The 17,246-nt window shown below is 42.8% G+C and overlaps 1 protein-coding gene across 4 annotated transcripts in view; it reads left to right on the top strand.

The window, feature by feature from the left end:
* The window catches only part of MAPK14 (mitogen-activated protein kinase 14), a 69,639-nt gene extending 56,004 nt beyond the window's left edge, over positions 1-13,635 (top strand). Inside the window, exons 10-13 of one of the 4 annotated variants that reach the window (XR_007137037.1) lie at positions 5,369-5,447; positions 10,282-10,455; positions 10,654-10,735; positions 11,278-13,635. Coding sequence is in view for 3 of the 4 variants with exons in the window: in XM_047796086.1 (XP_047652042.1) it covers positions 2,986-3,065; positions 5,369-5,447; positions 10,282-10,455; positions 11,278-11,345 (401 nt within the window). In the remaining variant the exon portion in view is untranslated. Of the gene's footprint in view, positions 1-2,985; positions 3,066-5,368; positions 5,448-10,281; positions 10,456-10,653; positions 10,736-11,277 lie in introns of those variants that run through there. The other 3 variants (XM_047796086.1, XM_047796085.1, XM_047796088.1) reach the window with 3 other exon arrangements.
* The last annotated feature ends 3,611 nt before the right edge of the window (positions 13,636-17,246 follow it).

The raw sequence follows: 17,246 nt of genomic DNA on the forward strand, positions 1-17,246 counted from the left end.
CCTTTTTTTTTTTTTTTTAAAGAAAAACAACACTAAGTACCTGGCCTAATAATGTAATGTCTTTATTTTGTGTGAAATACCACACATCCTACTTTTCAACAACTTTAGTATAGAATTGGTCGTAATAAAATTGAGTATCAGAATAGGGAACTTAAATAATTATCATATTGAGTATAGGAATAAGAAAAAAATTTTTCTCCTACATAGTTATGGCAAGTGCATAAAAGTAACTTAAACATTGCAAAGGGTAGACAAGATTAATTTGATATTAGTGATATTGCCAAAGTAGCAGTTTATCTTAGAAGCACATGATGTGGAGTTCCCGTCGTGGCTCAGTGGTTAACGGATCTGACTAGGAATCGTGAGGTTGTGGGTTCGATCCCTGACCTTGCTCAGTGGGTTAAGGATCCGGTGTTGCTGTGGTATAGGTCGCAGGCGCAGCTCGAATCCCACATTGCTGTGGCTGTGGTGAAGGCCAGCAGCTACAGCTCCGATTAGACCTGGGAACCTCCATGTACCACGGGAGCGGCCCCAGAAAAGGCCAAAAAAAAAAAAAAGAAAAAGAGAAAAATAGAAGCACATGATGTGTGGAACACACGATGTATAAATAACAAAGCCCAGTGAGTAAAATTGTTTATAGATTTTCATAATTTAAAAATATTAGGAATTCCCGTCACTCAGTGGTTAACAAATCCAGCTAGGAACCATGAGGTTGCGGGTTCGATCCCTGGCCTTGCTCAGTGGGTTAAGGATCGGGCGTTGCCATGAGCTGTGGTATAAGTCGCAGACATGGCTCAGATCCCACGTTGCTGTGGCTCTGGCGTAGGCTGGTGGCTACAGCTCTGATTAGACCCCTAGCCTGGGAATCTCCATATGCCGCAGATGTGGCCCTAGGAAAGAGAAAAAAAAAAGATATATATATATATATATACATATATATATATATATGTATATATATATATATACACATATATATATATATTAGTGAAGGAATGTAATAAACAGAGAAAAGCAATAGCTATTTTTGTTATTCCTGAAAAGTAATGAAGAAGTGATGCCATTACTTATTGGTTGATAGAAATTCAGTCCCTAAATGATAGGACATCCTGAGTAAGAGAGTGCAGTGATAGATGGCTGACTGAGAACAAGTTAGCATGTGTCTTGAGAAGGGGGATAAATGGGTCATGGTGGTTGGCTAAGGAGAGAGGGTTGTTCTGGTCAGTGACCTGGTACCTACAGTCATCAGTGAAAGGACAAAAAAAGTCATATGAAAAAAGCAAAAGCCCTTTCACTGGCTCACTCTCACATTTTTCTTTGGAAATATAGTCTTCCTAACCTCCCAACAAAAAGGGAGGAATATAAAACCTATTTAACTCAAGGAGACAAAACCAGAAAATGTATAGGCCAAGTTATTGCTTATAGGAAAGAAGAGAGAAGTGGTAGGATTTTAACATTTTAAACTCAGCTGGTATTCTACTACTACTCAGGGACCTCCTTTTGTTCTTTCTCTTGGCACCTGAGATACTGTTTGTTATGTAATTTATTTAGAGGTAAATCTAAACTTGATTGTGAGAATGCCGGCCCCTTCTTCAGGCCAGGGAGCATTAAATGCAGGGTGGAACACACAGCCCCAGCTCCTTGCTAATAGCCAGCTTTAAACATGTGTTCGTAGTAATCTAACCACTAGGGAATTTAGTTCAGAGGATGAGCTAAAGTGGAAAGATTATTGAGGGAAGCCACAGAGAAGGGATGTTAGGGAATATGAAAAGGTTTTTATTGAATTGTGTTGAGGATTTTAAAAATCCCATCACCCTGCTCTAGGAACATGTGGTAAACTAAGCATTCTTGTAATGTTAAGATTGATGAGACAGCTTGGAGTTCCCTAGGTGGCTCAGCAGTTAACGGGCCCAACTAGGATCCATGAGGATGCAAGTTTGATCCCTGGTTTTGATCCCTGGGTTAAGGATCTGGTGTTGCCATGAGCTGTGGTGTAGGTCACAGACTCGGCTTGGATCTGGCTTTGCTGAGGCTCTGGTGTCTGGCAGCTGTAGCTCCGATTCGACCCCTAGCCTGGGAGCCTCCATATGCCGAGGGTGTGGCCCTAAAAAAAGCAAAAAAAAAAAAAAATCGATGGGACAGTTGAAAGAGGGAAGTTTAGATTACAACTTACCTATGGGCTTGTACCTTTGGAAAACCTCATAGTTCTACCTTTGTCAGATGCTTGCATAGTGTTGACCAGCTTCCTTCCCACTGTTCGTGAGTGAAGTCAGTCTGTTCACCTGTTAAAGAGACTTGTGGGGAAATCGTGTGGCGTGCTGTAATACTGTCAGCAGCTTGTAACTTTGCCTTAGCTTCTAACTTTATTCCCATCTCCCCTTCACTGACCATTGTGTGTTTGTGGCATGTATTTTACATGTATCACTACTAATGTCTTTGAAACTTGGCGTTGCTTATCACCCCACACAGCCACCCTGGTCTTAGATTAAAAGGGGTGGTGTTTTGGAGAATCACCAGAACCTGTGCCACAAAAATTTAACCTCTACCTTAAATGTATATCTCGGACATTTTATTTTGTCCAAAGTCAAGTCAGAATTTTCTCCATCTATCTCAAAGTCATCTCCATTTATCCTACAAGCAAACAGGTTTTGGCCATTGGTACTTAAAAACAGTTCTCTGGCTGGCATCCTGGATCGAGGGGCAGTCTCTTTCCAGGGAGCCTAAATATTGAATGTCAAAGATGATGCTAAAACCAAAGGAAGTTTCTCTTTTCCACATGGCCCATCACTGGCTCTATGCCCACTAACCCTCATGCCATTCATGGAAGCATGCTTTAACACGCAGCCTCAGGCGCTGGCCTGGGGTGGGTGGAATGGGTGGGAGTAGGTTTTATCTTTGGGGGGCGGCTTTTTGGCCTTTTTAAAAACTTGAGTTGAAAATTATTTTTCACACTGGATGTTTAACAATGCCCTTGACTCGGCATCTAAGATATTAACCAGCTTCAGCAGATTATGCGTCTGACGGGGACTCCCCCAGCTTATCTCATTAACAGGATGCCAAGCCATGAGGTGAGAGCAAATAGACTATCCGAGGATATCTCATTGAGAAGGCCACTTTCTCACTTTATTGCCACTGGATAACCAGCACAGTTTTAATGTCACCGAATGCTTGCATGTGCCTTGAGGGCTACTAAGGCAGTAACTGCCTATATTCTATCGCCCGATGTTGACATTTGGGATAAAATGTCATCCAGTCCTTATGGATTGAGAATATAATTTATAGGCTGGTACATGGAAAATGCTGTTACTTTTATATTGGGGTTTTGTGAATTTAGTGCTCAGGAGGTTTGTGTTTTCCTAAGGTTCTGTGCCTGCAGTTAGGGTACGCTGCCATCTAAGGTTTTCAGCTGGAGGTGTATTAACTGAAGGCCATTAGTATGCTTTCCTGTTCATTCATTTTTTTTAATGACCAAAAGAAGAGTTCATTATTAAAAACAAAAACAGGAAACAAAAAATCTTGGAGTTCCCTTGTGGTGCACTGTGTTAAGGATCCAGCGAGGTCACTGCAGCAGCTCGGGTTGCTCCTGTGGTGCAGGTTCAATCCCTGACCCAGTAACTTATGCATGTCAATGGCACAGCCGAAAGTAAATAGATAAACAAAATATCTAATGCTAATAAGTACTATATTTAAAAGAAAATATACAAATAATATAAAATAAATATGAACAGTTAGGGTTAAGTGCTTTTAAAAAAACAAACAAAAAAACAAACGGTGCTGAATTCCCTTTGTGGCTCAGTGGTTAACGAATCCGACTAGGAACCATGAGGTTGCAGGTTCAATCCCTGACCTTGCTCAGTGGGTTAAAGATCCGGCGTTGCAGTGAGCTGTGGTGTAGGTTGCAGACGCGGCTCAGATCCCATATTGCTGTGGCCTCTGGTGTAGGCCGGCGGCTACAGCTCTGATTAGACCCCTTGCCTGGGAACCTCCATATGCCTCAGGAGCAGCCCTAGAAATGGCAAAAAGACAAACAACAACAAAAAAAAAAGCAAAAAAAGAAAAAACAGTGCTTAGCTATTTAATCTTTACTCTAGTTTTATCATCAGAGATGATTGGGCACTTCTTTCTACAGTGCCCTTAATCATATGGGGGATCATGTTGGCAACACAGAGGCCCTTCTTAGCAGCTTTGTTTCTACTTCAGCTATATGCAAGTAGTCTTTATTTATCTTGTTAGAGGGAAGGCTGTTCTGTGAATGAGACGGGTCTCTCTTACCACTTATGTCTCTTGTCTGCACCCTCAAGTAGGAAGGGATTACAGGCATGTCGATACTCAACTCCTAAAGCTTTCTTTTCAAATCAGAAAGATTCTCAGCTGATTTTCAAAGTGGGCCTCCCCTGCTCCCTCTGCATGCAGTGACTAAGGAGGTGAAGCTAATAAGAGCTACAAGCTACCATGTATAAACTACAAGGATAGTTTATACAGCACAGGAAATGTAGCCAATATTTTAAAAATAACTCTAAATGGAATTTAATCTGTACAAATAATGAATCACTGTTATACCTGAAACTAATATTATAAATCAGCTGTGTCAATTTAAATTATATATAAATTTTTAAAAGAAGGTGAAGTTATTTTAGCAGCTAGAGCTTTTTCTAACCTTATGTGTGTGTGTGTATACGTATGTACATAAATATATATACATACATACCCTTACTGTTGAGCTGTGTTAAAAACAGGAATTTTAGGAGTTCCATTGTGGCGCAGTGGTTAATGATCTGGCTTGTCTCTGTGGTGTTGCCAGTTCAATCCCCAGCCTGGCACAGTTGGTTAAGGATCCAGCATTTCTGCAGCTGTGGCGTAGGTCACAAATACAGTTCAGATTTGATCCCTGGCCTGGGAACTTCCATAGGCCGTGAGTGTGGCTGGAAGAGAAAAAAAAAAAAAAAAAACAGGAATTTTTAGAGAGATAGATTCAGAGAAGTTTTTTTCGTTTGTTTTTGCCTTTTCTAGGGCCGCTCTCGCGGCATATGGAGGTTCCCAGGCTAGGGGTCAAATCAGAGCTGTAGCTGCCAGCCTATGCCAGAGCCACAGCAATGCAGGATCCGAGCCGAGTCTACAACCTACACCACAGCTCATGGCAACACCAGATCCTTGACCCAGTGAGTGAGTCTAGGGATCGAACCTGTATCTTCCTGGATACTAGTCAGGTTTGCTTCCACTGAGCCACAATGGGTAACTCCGAAAGTCTTTAATGATTAGCAGACACATTCCTCAACACCGAGGGCTTTGTCAGTTAACACTTGACAGGACCAGGACTCTGAGAGTGGTAACAATACTGAACAAAGCCATTTCGAAAACCTCTGTTTTGCAGGCAAGAAACTACATTCAGTCTTTGACCCAGATGCCGAAGATGAACTTTGCAAATGTATTTATTGGTGCCAATCCCTTGGGTAAGTTGACTACATCCTCATCTCATGGATATTGGTTATGACATAAACTAGGGATTTGAAGAAGAGGGTTTCCTTTTGACCACATATAGTACCATTAATTAAACCTGGTAGGTGGTAAATAATGCCATCTGTTATCCATGTTTGTATTGTCAGGTTTCGTTTTTTTTTTTTTTTTAATCTCACGCCATGCTTATGTGTTTATATGATCACAGAATTTGATGGGGAAATAGGCTGGTTCAGTGACAAAAGAGAAAGTCATGAAAATGTCAGGAGAAAAGGTTGAGGGACACAGACAGAAAAGGGTACGGAGGAAAGCCTGCGGCTCCTTCACTGCTGTCATCATTTTATGGTGTCCACACTGAGGATATAAACAACAGAAACACAAGGGTGTTTGGCAGACCCGCCCAGGAGCTCCCTGCAGTCCCTGCTCTGCCCACAGCTTCCCAGTGCTTTAGGTCCTGCTTCCCTTGTCCTCTTCTCCTTTTGCCCTTCAGAGACTTAACCAGTCTCTCTTCCTTGTGGAGGTAGTTTGCCACCCAAGACTGTAAGGAATGTCTCCATAGCATTCCTGCCACCATCACTTCCAGGATCTTTGGCAAAGGGGCAGGACAGTGGCAGCTGCAGGACGTGTACTGCCTTGGCTGAAAAGAGGAGTTGCTTTATTCCTTAAAACTGGGGGCTGATGTATACTTCTTTTGGTCCCACAGAGTGATATTGCTGAGGCCTTAATTCCTGACTCTAGCGGAAGCCAGTAGACAGTGCTGTTTAATGGCAGACACACAAAAATCAGACTAAGATCTCCCTCTGATGGGAGTGGGGCAATGCTGTGATAATAGTACAGTCAACCCTCATCCTTTTCTGAAGATTGTATCTTAGCACTATTTATAAATCTTAGTTTGGGTCACCCCTCTGCTTAAAGGTCCCAGCAGCTGTGCCTCAGGCTTAGTTTTATCCTTCTGAGAGCTGACAGCCATGACAGCCTCTTCAGAAGTTGGAGTGAAGGCTGAGTGGTTTTACTTTTTTAAGTACTTCATCCATGGTGGTTGCTTGAGAGTGGCTTAGTGTTACTGTGATAATTCTTACAGTGGCGGAGATGCTTGTGCTCTTTGAAGTGTTCAGCAGTTAGAGATGTGTCCATGTTGACCTTGGAGGTGGCAAGTCTGCCAGGTCTCAGCTGGGGCACTCTCGTGTCTAGGAATAAATAAATCCACAGGGAGCGCCTGGTGGCTCAGCAGGTTAAGGATCCAGTGTTGTCACTGCAGCAGCTCAGGTTCGCTCCCTGGCCCAGGAACTTCCATATGCCACAGGCACAGCCAAAAAAGAAGAAGAAATCCGCAGACTCATTAGGGGTGTACAGAATTCTACCAGGGTTGGTTGGGTTTGCCTCTGCCCTGGTGTGCTCTCACTGGCTTTGTATGATTTATTTGTACCGTGTTATCTAGTTCATGGATCTGTGAGATCCTTTAAGTCATAAGTATGGTAGGATGTTGGAAATTATGCTGTGTCCTGGTAGCTTCATTCTGTTATGAATTTTTTTCTTCACATCAGCTCATGTGTTAGACATGGCAGTGCTCACCACTTGACTTCCTGATGGCCAACTGAGATTTTTTAATTCATTTTTTGGGGGAAGAGGGGATATGTGTGTGTCCCCGAAGCTTATTTAGGTCACATCCAATCTTATAGGTGTGTCCCCCTCTTCTGGAATTGTGACACTGAAGCATTCAAGAGAACTGGATACCACTCAGCAGTACAGGTGTGAGCAAATTGAGGGAGGCTGTGGGCTACCCCTTGCTCAGCACTGCATTTCTCAAATTTGAACAGACCTGTCAGCCCACTGCCAAATAGTGATGTCATAGTCTCTTCTTGCAGGCAGAGCATGTTACTGACCAGGAACTTAATTGTGCCCAGCGTGTTAACCGAGTAGGAATGCACCAACAGTGTAAACACTGACCACTCTCTTCTGTCTGTACTGACTTCATGTTTCAGCATTATTCTCAAAACATGAAACAGAACTTAAATTGCCCTTTGATGTAAGGTGTGTATTTGTATCTGTCGAGATCTTAGAGGAATCTTTCTTAACCTTGATCTTATTTCTTATCAAGGTATTGGTTATAATGATGTGTTACTTTTCATCCTGGGTGGCAAAGACTCATCATAAGATCCAAACAACACCTGATAAGTTATTTTTTTGTGAGAAGAATATATATCTAGGCAGTTTTCCCAGTGCTTAAACGTGTAAACCTATGAATGTGACACATAAATATTCACTTTGCTTCTGTTTTCCTCTGAAACCCACACTTCTCCTTTAGACTACCCTGGAATTCAGGCTGCAGGACAGGGGTCTTTACAGCGTCCAGTGTACACAGTGTAGACCTCTTCAGGAAATGGTCCATCCCCTTTATAGCCCGTCCCTGCCCCTTTCCTCATATGCCTTTGTTCCACCAAAGTGACAACTGTGGTTATGTCAGTATTTATCCTCCCAAGTGCCACCTTTCTGAAACTCAAAACATCCTCATTTGTAAAACAAAATTAGAAAAAGTCCACCATTGTATAACCCCTTATGAAATAGTTGCTTGGAAGGAAAATCAGTGGATGCTAAAAGCTGTGAGTGAAAGAAAAAAATATTCACATGGTGCTGCCTACACACAATTTACTTGCTTGGGGCAAAAAATAAATCTCTTAACTTAGTGATCAAATTTAATTTTTAATGGGACGGATGACCTTAATGTGCCATCAAGTAGACAGCATCACCCATGAAGTACTCTTGCCAAAAGCGTGTAAGCAATTCTTAGCAAATTTTTAGATCTAACATGGTTTTTAGGAAATAGAAGGGATAGAGAAAAACAAGGTGTAAGTACATGATAGCACAAGAAAACGGGTGAGATGGGGTGGGGTCTTTTAGGTCAAAACTGGGAAAAATAGGGATTGTTCCAGAATTAAGAGGGACTAAGGAAACTCACTCAGATGTGATCCGTGGCCCTTAATTGGATCCTGGTTTGAACAGACTAGGTATAAAAAACAACTTTGGGATAATTGGAGAAACTTTAACATGAACTGGATTTTAGATGATACTTGAGAATTATATATTTGTCAGATATAATAACAGTTTTATGATTATACAGGAAACTGTATGCTGAAATATTTAGAAGTAGAATGTCATGTCTGTAATTTTATTTTAAAATGGTTCAGCAAAAAATATGTGTGTACATAGATAAATATAGAAGGATAATTGTTGGATATGGGTGTGAGCATATGAGTACTGGCTGTCCTATTATTTTGTATACTGAAATTTTTCATAGTGAAAATTTTAAAAACAAAATTTTCTTTTATCCAAATACCACGTCTCACCCACACACCCACATAAAATCCTCAGTTTGTTCATTATTTGGCAGTCCATTTGATGTATATTCATTTGCCTTAGGTTAGTAAATAAACAGTGAAAGGGGACAAAAAAGTGTGATACTAGCCCCACTCACCTCTTGTGGATTACTTCAGTTACAGACTGTCATTCTGATAGTTTGACGGCAGTGGGAGCAGTTCGACACTGACATTCCACAAACGTTTGCTCATACATAATCTGTTGTTTTTTTAAATTCTTCTTTAGTAATGTATTCTTTTTTTTTGTTTGTTTAGGGCCACACGCTCAGCATATGGAGGTACCCATGCTAGGGGTCCAATTGGAGCTATAGCCACTGGCCTACACCACAGCCACAGCAACGCAGGATCTGAGCCACATCTGCAACCTACACACAGCTCACAGAAACGCCGGATCCTTAACCCACTGAACAAGGCCAGGGATCGAACCCGCAACCTCATGGCTCCTAGTTGGATTCATTTCCAATGTACTACAACAGGAACTCCTAGTAATGTATTCTTAAAAAATATAAAATCCGGAGTTCCCACTGTGATGCAATGGGATTGATGGTGCCTCTGCCACACTGAGGACATGGGTGTGATCCCTGGGCTGGCTCAGTGGGTTAGGGATCCAGCATTGCTGCAGCTGTGGCATAGGTCACAACTCTGGCTCAGATTCAATCCCTGGCCCAGGAACTCCTCATGCTGCAGGGCAGCCAAAAAAGAAAAGAAAGAAAAAATACAACATCCATCCATGCACATGCACACATATATTTAAAAGAGGAAAGGGGGAGTTCTTGTCATGGCTCAGTGGTTAACGAATCCAACTAGGAACCATGAGGTTACGGGTTCAATCCCTGGCCTTGCTCAGTGTGTTAAGGATCGGGCATTGCGATGAGCTGTGGTATAAGTCACAGACACGGCTCAGATCCCGAGTTGCCGTGGCTCTGGTGTAGGCCAGTGGCTACAGCTCCGATTAGACCCCTAGCCTGGGAACCTCTATGTGCTGCGGGTGCAGCCCTAGAAAAGACAAAAAAGACAAAAACAAACAAACATAAAAGAGGAAAGGGGAGTTCTCATTGTGGCTCAGTGATAATGGACCCGACTAGTATCCACGAGGTTCGAGGTTCCATCCCTGGCCTTGCTCAGTGGGTTAAGGATCCAGTGTTGCCATGAGCCGTGGTGTAGGTTGTAGACCCAGCTCAGATCCCTCGTTGCTGTGGCTGTGGCCTAGGCTGACAGCTACAGCTCCCATTCAACTCCTAGCCTGGGAACTTCCATGTGTTGCAGGTGTGTCCCTAAAAAGACCAAAAAAATAAATAAATAAATAAATAAAAGAGGAAAGGAATAACATCCCAGAATTGAAGGAGAATTCTTTGTTTTGGTGTAAAAGGTCAAAACTGTGTTTTGCTTAATAAAGCATACATTTTTGGCAGTGTGTTAAAAACTCTTTTTTCCTTCCAATCTGCATCACTGATAGCTGTTGACTTGCTGGAGAAGATGCTTGTTTTGGACTCAGATAAGAGAATTACGGCAGCCCAAGCCCTTGCACATGCCTACTTTGCTCAGTACCATGATCCTGATGATGAACCAGTGGCTGATCCTTACGATCAGTCTTTTGAAAGCAGGGACCTCCTTATAGATGAATGGAAAAGTAAGTCTGAGCATGATGAACACGTAGCTTTAAAAATCTTTGCCAGGTGAACCACAAACCAAAAGCTGTCAGTGGGGGAGGGCAGGGGGGTGGGGGGTGGAGGTGTGGACTCCTGGTTAAATCCAACTCGTTAAACCTTGTCGTTAGGTCTCTAATGTAGAATGAGTACGTTCCTCTGATGGAAACTGTCTGTTGTAGATGATGACACTCTGGACCTTTGAGATGCTTCTGTCTGGTCTGATTTTGTGCACAGCCCCTCACGTCTGCATAGAGCTTTGAGGTTCTCAGAATTTTTGCATTTATACCATCTTTCCCAGCTAAGTAGGGGATAGGGTGCATTTACAGTTTTATAATTGATAGAACTTGGGTGAAGAAAGTTAACATCTTAACTGTTACCTTAGATCTAATTAGGGACACAGCCAGAAATAGAACCCGGGTCTCCTGTGCTCAGTTTCATAGTCTCTCCATAAAACACACATTCAGAAAACTCCAGTGAAATTTCAAAAGCCAGGACTATCTGTTGCTACAGCAAATGGGATCACTATGTTATTCTCAAGCATCTTCAGAGAGTTTTAAAGAGGAGGCACTGGATGGTTAAAGAAGCAATAAAGCATGCTTCTCTTGTATGTATCCTTGAACTTCTGTGGAATCACATGTTCCATCAGGATATCACACACAAGCGGTGAGGCAGTTATTTGAAATGGCCCATGGAACCACTAGTCTGGACAGGGAGGAAGGATCTTGAGCTTAGAAGTTAGGGTGCTTGCCAACAAAATGAATAGTCCGAACTTTCATGTCCTCCTTTTCCTTCCTGATTTCTAGGCCTGACCTACGATGAAGTCATCAGCTTTGTGCCGCCACCCCTCGACCAAGAAGAGATGGAGTCTTGAGAATCCGGTTTCTGTTCTGCTGATCCCACTTCACTGTGAGGGGAAGGCCTTTTCATGGGAACTCTCCGAATATCATTCAAGTGCCTCTTGTTGCAAAGATTTCCTCCGTGGTGGAAGGGGGGGGTGTGCGTGCCCATGTGTGTGTGTCTGTCTGTCTGTCTGACTTTGTGGGAGGGTAAGAGATTATGAGCTAACTATGATCACAGTGACTTTACGTGGAGTGACCCCTGCTCCGTGGCAGTCTCTGCTTGTTCTTTGTGAAAGTCAGCTGGGCAGCAGGAGCTGCCATCTTGTTAGGGCTTCTTAAAAGCAAAGTGAAAAATGTTAAACATCCCAGCCCCCAGTCATGCTTTTGCCATTTTGGCCTCTCCTGCGGCCACCCTTGTTGGTAGGGGTTTGGCTTGACCACACCCCGCAGAGGCACAGAGAGAAGGCTCGCACCGTCTGTTCGTTTCACATCTGAAGCCGTCCCTTCAAAACATCAGCCAAAAGGACCACCTGGCTTCTCTGCGCTCATTTATGACTAACTTGCTTAGCATGATTCTCAGAACTCAGCAGGTGTACCTAAAACTATAAATGTGTTTGTGCCTTAAAAGGAGAGAAGAACGTGTAGTTAAGAGTGCCACGGATGAAGTTCTGAGCCAGGCAAGTAGTCAGATTGTCAGACAGCCAGTTGTGAACCCGAAGTAACAAGGGAGCCTTCAGAGGCACCGTGTGTGCATGTGTGAGCATGCGTGTGTGTGCTTCCCTCTCCTCCCCCACCTCCCCACCAGGTGTCGTTGCCATGCTCTGCTTTCCCCACCTTCAGTGCAGAGGTTTCTTAAGTACCGTTCTGGGTAGTGAGAAGCTGGTTCTTGCTGTCCGTGTACTTCCCGTGTGCTCTTTATTCCTAGCAGAGTGATGTGTTTTGCACGTCTTGCTTTGAGCATGCACTGCTGCTTGTCCTGTTCTCTTTGGGAGGCCTTGGTGCCAGGCAATTTGCCAGTGAAGACTTTGTGGGTAGTTCAGAACACGTGTCACCTCAGCTGATGCTGTGGGCAGGTGATGTCATCCTCTCTTCAGCCCCCAGTGCTATTTTGTGTTGAACACAATTGATACTCCAGGTGCTTTTGATGTGAAAACTATGAAGAAACAGAACAGGTGGATGTATAGCATTTTCATTCTTGCCATCTGGTTTTCAACAAATGACTTTGAGGGAGCCATCAACCAGGAAAGATCAGGGCTTGTCCCAGGAATATCTTGGACTTTGGAAAACAGGTTGTTCTCTTCACTCCCATTAACCAATGCTAAGAAATTCTGAAAATCAACGTGAAAAATAAAAGCTCATGAGGCCAGAAACTCCTTTTCCTGTCTTTGTCTAAATATGGTTATTTTTTAAAAAAGTAATGAGGTGTCTTTTCCACCCTCCTTTGGAAAAAGGGTCTTCTTGGCAGCTTAACATTGACTTCTTGGTCTTGGTTTGAGGAGAAATAAATTTTGTTTCAGAATTTTGTATATTGCAGGAATCCTTTGAGAATGTGATTCCTTTTGATGGGGAGAGAGGGAAAATTATTTTAATATTTTGTATTTTCAACTTTATAAAGATGAAATATCCTCAGGGGTGGAGAAGAGTTGTTTTCATAATTTTCTGAATTTCAGGCATCTTGTGCTACATAAGGGCCCATGTATTTAAACCTTTTGTGAAAGAAGGAAGTGCAGAGCCATTTCCAGTGTTGACCAGGTGACAGAATCTTGTGTTTGGGCCAAGGTGTCTCCATTTCTGTCACAGTGCAGTGATACATGAACTCCAGAAGGACAGGGTAGAACCCCCAAGTCAACTGGAGCGAGAAGGAAGGAGGCAGCCAGTGGCCATCGCGCCTCACCTGGCATTTGCCCCCTCGTTAAAGGAAAGTGAATGCAAAGGCCTCATCTCCTCTGTATGCACTTCAGATCTTCACAGTCCACACAGCAAGATGAATTTTATCAGCCATGTTCTGCTGTAAATGCTAGTGTGATTTCCTACAGAAATACCACTCTGAATATTTTTTCATAAAGGTCTTTGCACAGGGGACCGTATCCATGCTAAGAGGCTGAATGCTCCAGGAGTCCGGACTCAGCTGGAGCCTGCGCCAGAGCTCCTTGGTTTCCGAGCATAATGCTCCATCTCCTGATTTCTCTGAACAGAAAGCAAAAGAGAGAATGAGGGAATATGCTATTTTATTTGTATTCATGATCTTGGCTGTAATCAGTTATGCCATATAGGATGTCATACAATACCACTGGTTAAAATAAAACCTATTTTTCAAATTTAGTGAGTTTCTCAAGTTTATTCTGTTTTCTCTTGGTTGTTTTTATGTAATGCACAACATAGCATTATATATCATAATATTGTATAAAATTATATATCTTTCAACTGTGGCCTGGCATACGTTTCTGATAGATCTTACTATTGCTCCTAAAATGTGCAAAACATTTATAGAGCTCCTTAATAGTACACTTTGTGGTGAAGCAGATCAGAGTCTTTGATGTGGACAGGCAGAAGAGCAAGGAGCAAATAAAAAAGGTATGACAGTATAGGCTCTGGTGTTTCTACACTTGGGTATCAGAGTGGCCTAAGACAGGGGTCAGCATACTCTGTGGCCCAGGAACCAAATCCAGCTAGCCACCTGTTTGTGTAGCCCACTAAAAGTGGTTTCCACATTTTTAAGTGGCTGAAATCAAGCACAGTGTTTTTGTAGCATGTGAAGAGTAATGTACAATTCAGATTTCAGTGTCCATAAATAAAGTTTTATCAGAACACAACCACACATTTGTTTATGTGTTGTCTGTGGCTGCTTTTGTGCTATAACAGACTTGAATGGTTACAACAGAGACCCTATGGCCTCCAAGCTTAAACTATACTCTCTGAGCTTGTACAGAAAAAAGTTTGCTGACCCCCGGCCTAGGGTTTCAATTTCCTCATCTGAAAAATGAAATTTGTTTAAACATGTTTGGGTTCTTTTCAGCTTTGACAGTCTGAGACTATCTGTAGAAAGTTGTATACTTTATTTTAAAATTGTAGGGAGAAGGTTGAATGTGTATATTGTTTATAGACTTTGGAGCAGATATATTTGATGACTCTTGCTATACGGCCCTTGACAGTATGTTTCAGAATGACCACATTGCATCACAAGATTGACGAGCCACAGATCTCCCAGCTGTTTTCAGGGCCCTTGTTGGTGTGCATCCTCTCCCGCTGGTCCAGGAATGCTGACAGGTATCCCAGGGTGGGTTGTGAGGCCCCGCCGGCCAGGGTATCAGGAGTGTGCGGCTGGGGTCTGGTCCCTGGCTGGCAGCTGGGAATGAAGGCCGGGGTGGAAGGCAAACCAAGCACAGCCTTCTTTGATCCCTCCTCAGTGACTTCTTAAGGGGGTAAGAGAAAAGGGACCCAATTGTCCCATGTGATGCATCAGCCTTGTAAGGATCAGGCAGTAGTAGGAAATACTTTGCCTTCCATTCCAGAATCAGCAGTGGGACGCAGACTTCCTCCTAGGCTTCTAAGAGCAGTGGGCCTGCTTAGCTCAAGGAGCAAGTGGACACCAGAAAAAAGGTCACCTTAAGTGAACCCACTTGAAGTGGGGACCAAGGAGTTGTTGCTATGGCACAACAGGATCAGCAGCATCTCTGCAGCACCAGGACCCAGGTTCCATCCCAGCACAGTGAGTTAAGGATCGGGCATCGCTGCTGCATAGGTCGAAACTAGCTTAGATCTGATCCCTGGCCTGGGAACTCCATATGCTGCAGGGTGGCCAAAGGAAAAAAAAGGGGACTAAAATTTCATTGGGATTAGGGGAGAGAGGAAGTCTAATGGCAGTGGAGGGGGAACACTTTCAATGTGGAAACTAAAAATTATAAAAGCTAGTAATTTCAAATGTAGTCTTATAATGAACAAAGAAACAAGTGTTTATTTTTCAAGTGAAACCATGTTTAGTATCCTACAGTATCCTTCCCATTTGATTTTTGCAGAGTAATCATAAAGGGAATTTTTGCAAAAAAAATTTGACATCTTCCTATGCACCTCAATTTCTCGATTTTCACATTGTTCTTTCTTGTAAGCGATCTGATCATCTTACCACCTCTCCCTTTGTTGTCAGTGTTTGCCAGATTCACGTTTCTCAGTGGCTTTGCTTGAGATTTGAGGTTCTCTAGCATTATTTGTCAAGGTCATTAAATCCACTATCATTTGCAAGATTTGCAGTTATTGCAGTTAATCTGCTATATATTTGTGTCATTTGTCCTATGCTTACAGAGAATCAATTTGAGACTGAAAAAGGGGTAGGATAGACATTCTGGGTTCAGATACTTACTAAACAAGGAGGGCTGATTTTATAAGTAGTCTGTTTATTAATGAAGGATTTCATGTGACGACTTCTTAATACAGCCTGGTAGCTATAGGACTTGGCTAATGAATATGAAAGTAGTGAAGACTTACTTATAATTAAGATATGTTTTAATATGCATACCCTTTGAACTTAGCATTTATACTTCTCAGAACTTAGAGGCCTCACAAGTGCACAGATGAAAAAGCAAAAGATTATTTGGTATCATGTTCTTGGTAATGACGGAACATTGGAAGTAGCTCATAACTTCGTCAACAAGGACTTTATTGAATAAGGTGGCCGCCTGTACAGGGGAATACCAACAGCTAGGCGTGGACACGTGTGCAAAGGAGAAAAAGTAAGTGGCAATCTATCTACCCTTCTTGTAGTGATAGAAAAATAGTACAGGATTTCCCTCTGTGGCTCAACAAGTTAAAAACCTGACAGTGTCTGTGAGGGTGCAGGTTCGATCCCTGGCCTCACTCAGTGGGTTAAGGATCTGGAGCTGTGGTGTAGCTTGCAGATGTGGTTCGGATCCCACATTACTGTGGCTGTGGCAAGACCTTAGCTGCAGCTCCAGTTTGACCCCTAAGGAAAGAGGGAGGGAGGGAGGGAGAAAAAAAGGAAAGAGAAAGAGTTTAAAATCTTATGATTAAACTGTATAGAGTAGAATGTATAACTAGCCTGGGAACTTCTATATGCCACAGGTGTGGTCCTTTAAAAAAAAAAAAGTAATAGTACATGGTAGTGAGATTACAAGAGGCCTGAAGTTTTTGTGCCATTTCTGGTAGGTTTCCTTTTTTTCTTTTTCAAACACTGCACTATTTCTTTTGTGATCAGGACATTTTCAAAAAAAGTTTTGGGAGTTCCCATTGTGGCTCAGCAGGTTAAGAACCTGACTAATATCCATGAGAACGGGGGTTCGATCCCTGGCCTTGCTTGGTGGGTTAAGAATCCAGCATTGCCGCAAGCTGCAGTATAGGTTACAGATGCAATTCAACCCCTAGCCTTGGAACCTCCATATACCAGGGGTGCAGCCCTTAGAAGACCAAAAAATAAATAAATTAATTAATTAAATAAAACTGATGAGAAAGCTTTTTAAAGTCTGTGTGACCTGAGGGACCATTCCCCAGTTTGTTTTGCCAGAGCCCAACTTTTCAAGACAGAACATTTGCTGGAAATGGGCTGCATCCAGCTGTTGGTCTCTGGCAAGCCCAGTATCACACTATTTTGTAGCAGGATTCTCTCTCCCAACCCTCTGCTGCTGGGATGGCTTAGTAGTCCCCCCCACTCCCGTACCCCAGTAGTAGTGTATTTTAAGGATCAGAAGCAGGATTTTTCCACTTTGGCACTGTTGACATCTTGGATCAGATAATTCTTTGCTGTGTCCTGTGCATTGTAGGATGTTCAGCAGCATCCCTGACTGCTACTCACAAGACGGCAGTAGCACACATACCCCTTCTCCCAGTTATGACAGACACAAATATCTCCAGACATTGACATTCTTTAGGAGGCAACAGGGTGGGGGCTTATCCTCAGCTCATAACCACTGGTCATCCATCTT

Source organism: Phacochoerus africanus, chromosome 9, assembly GCF_016906955.1.
Source record: "Phacochoerus africanus isolate WHEZ1 chromosome 9, ROS_Pafr_v1, whole genome shotgun sequence".
Lineage (NCBI taxonomy): Eukaryota > Metazoa > Chordata > Mammalia > Artiodactyla > Suidae > Phacochoerus > Phacochoerus africanus.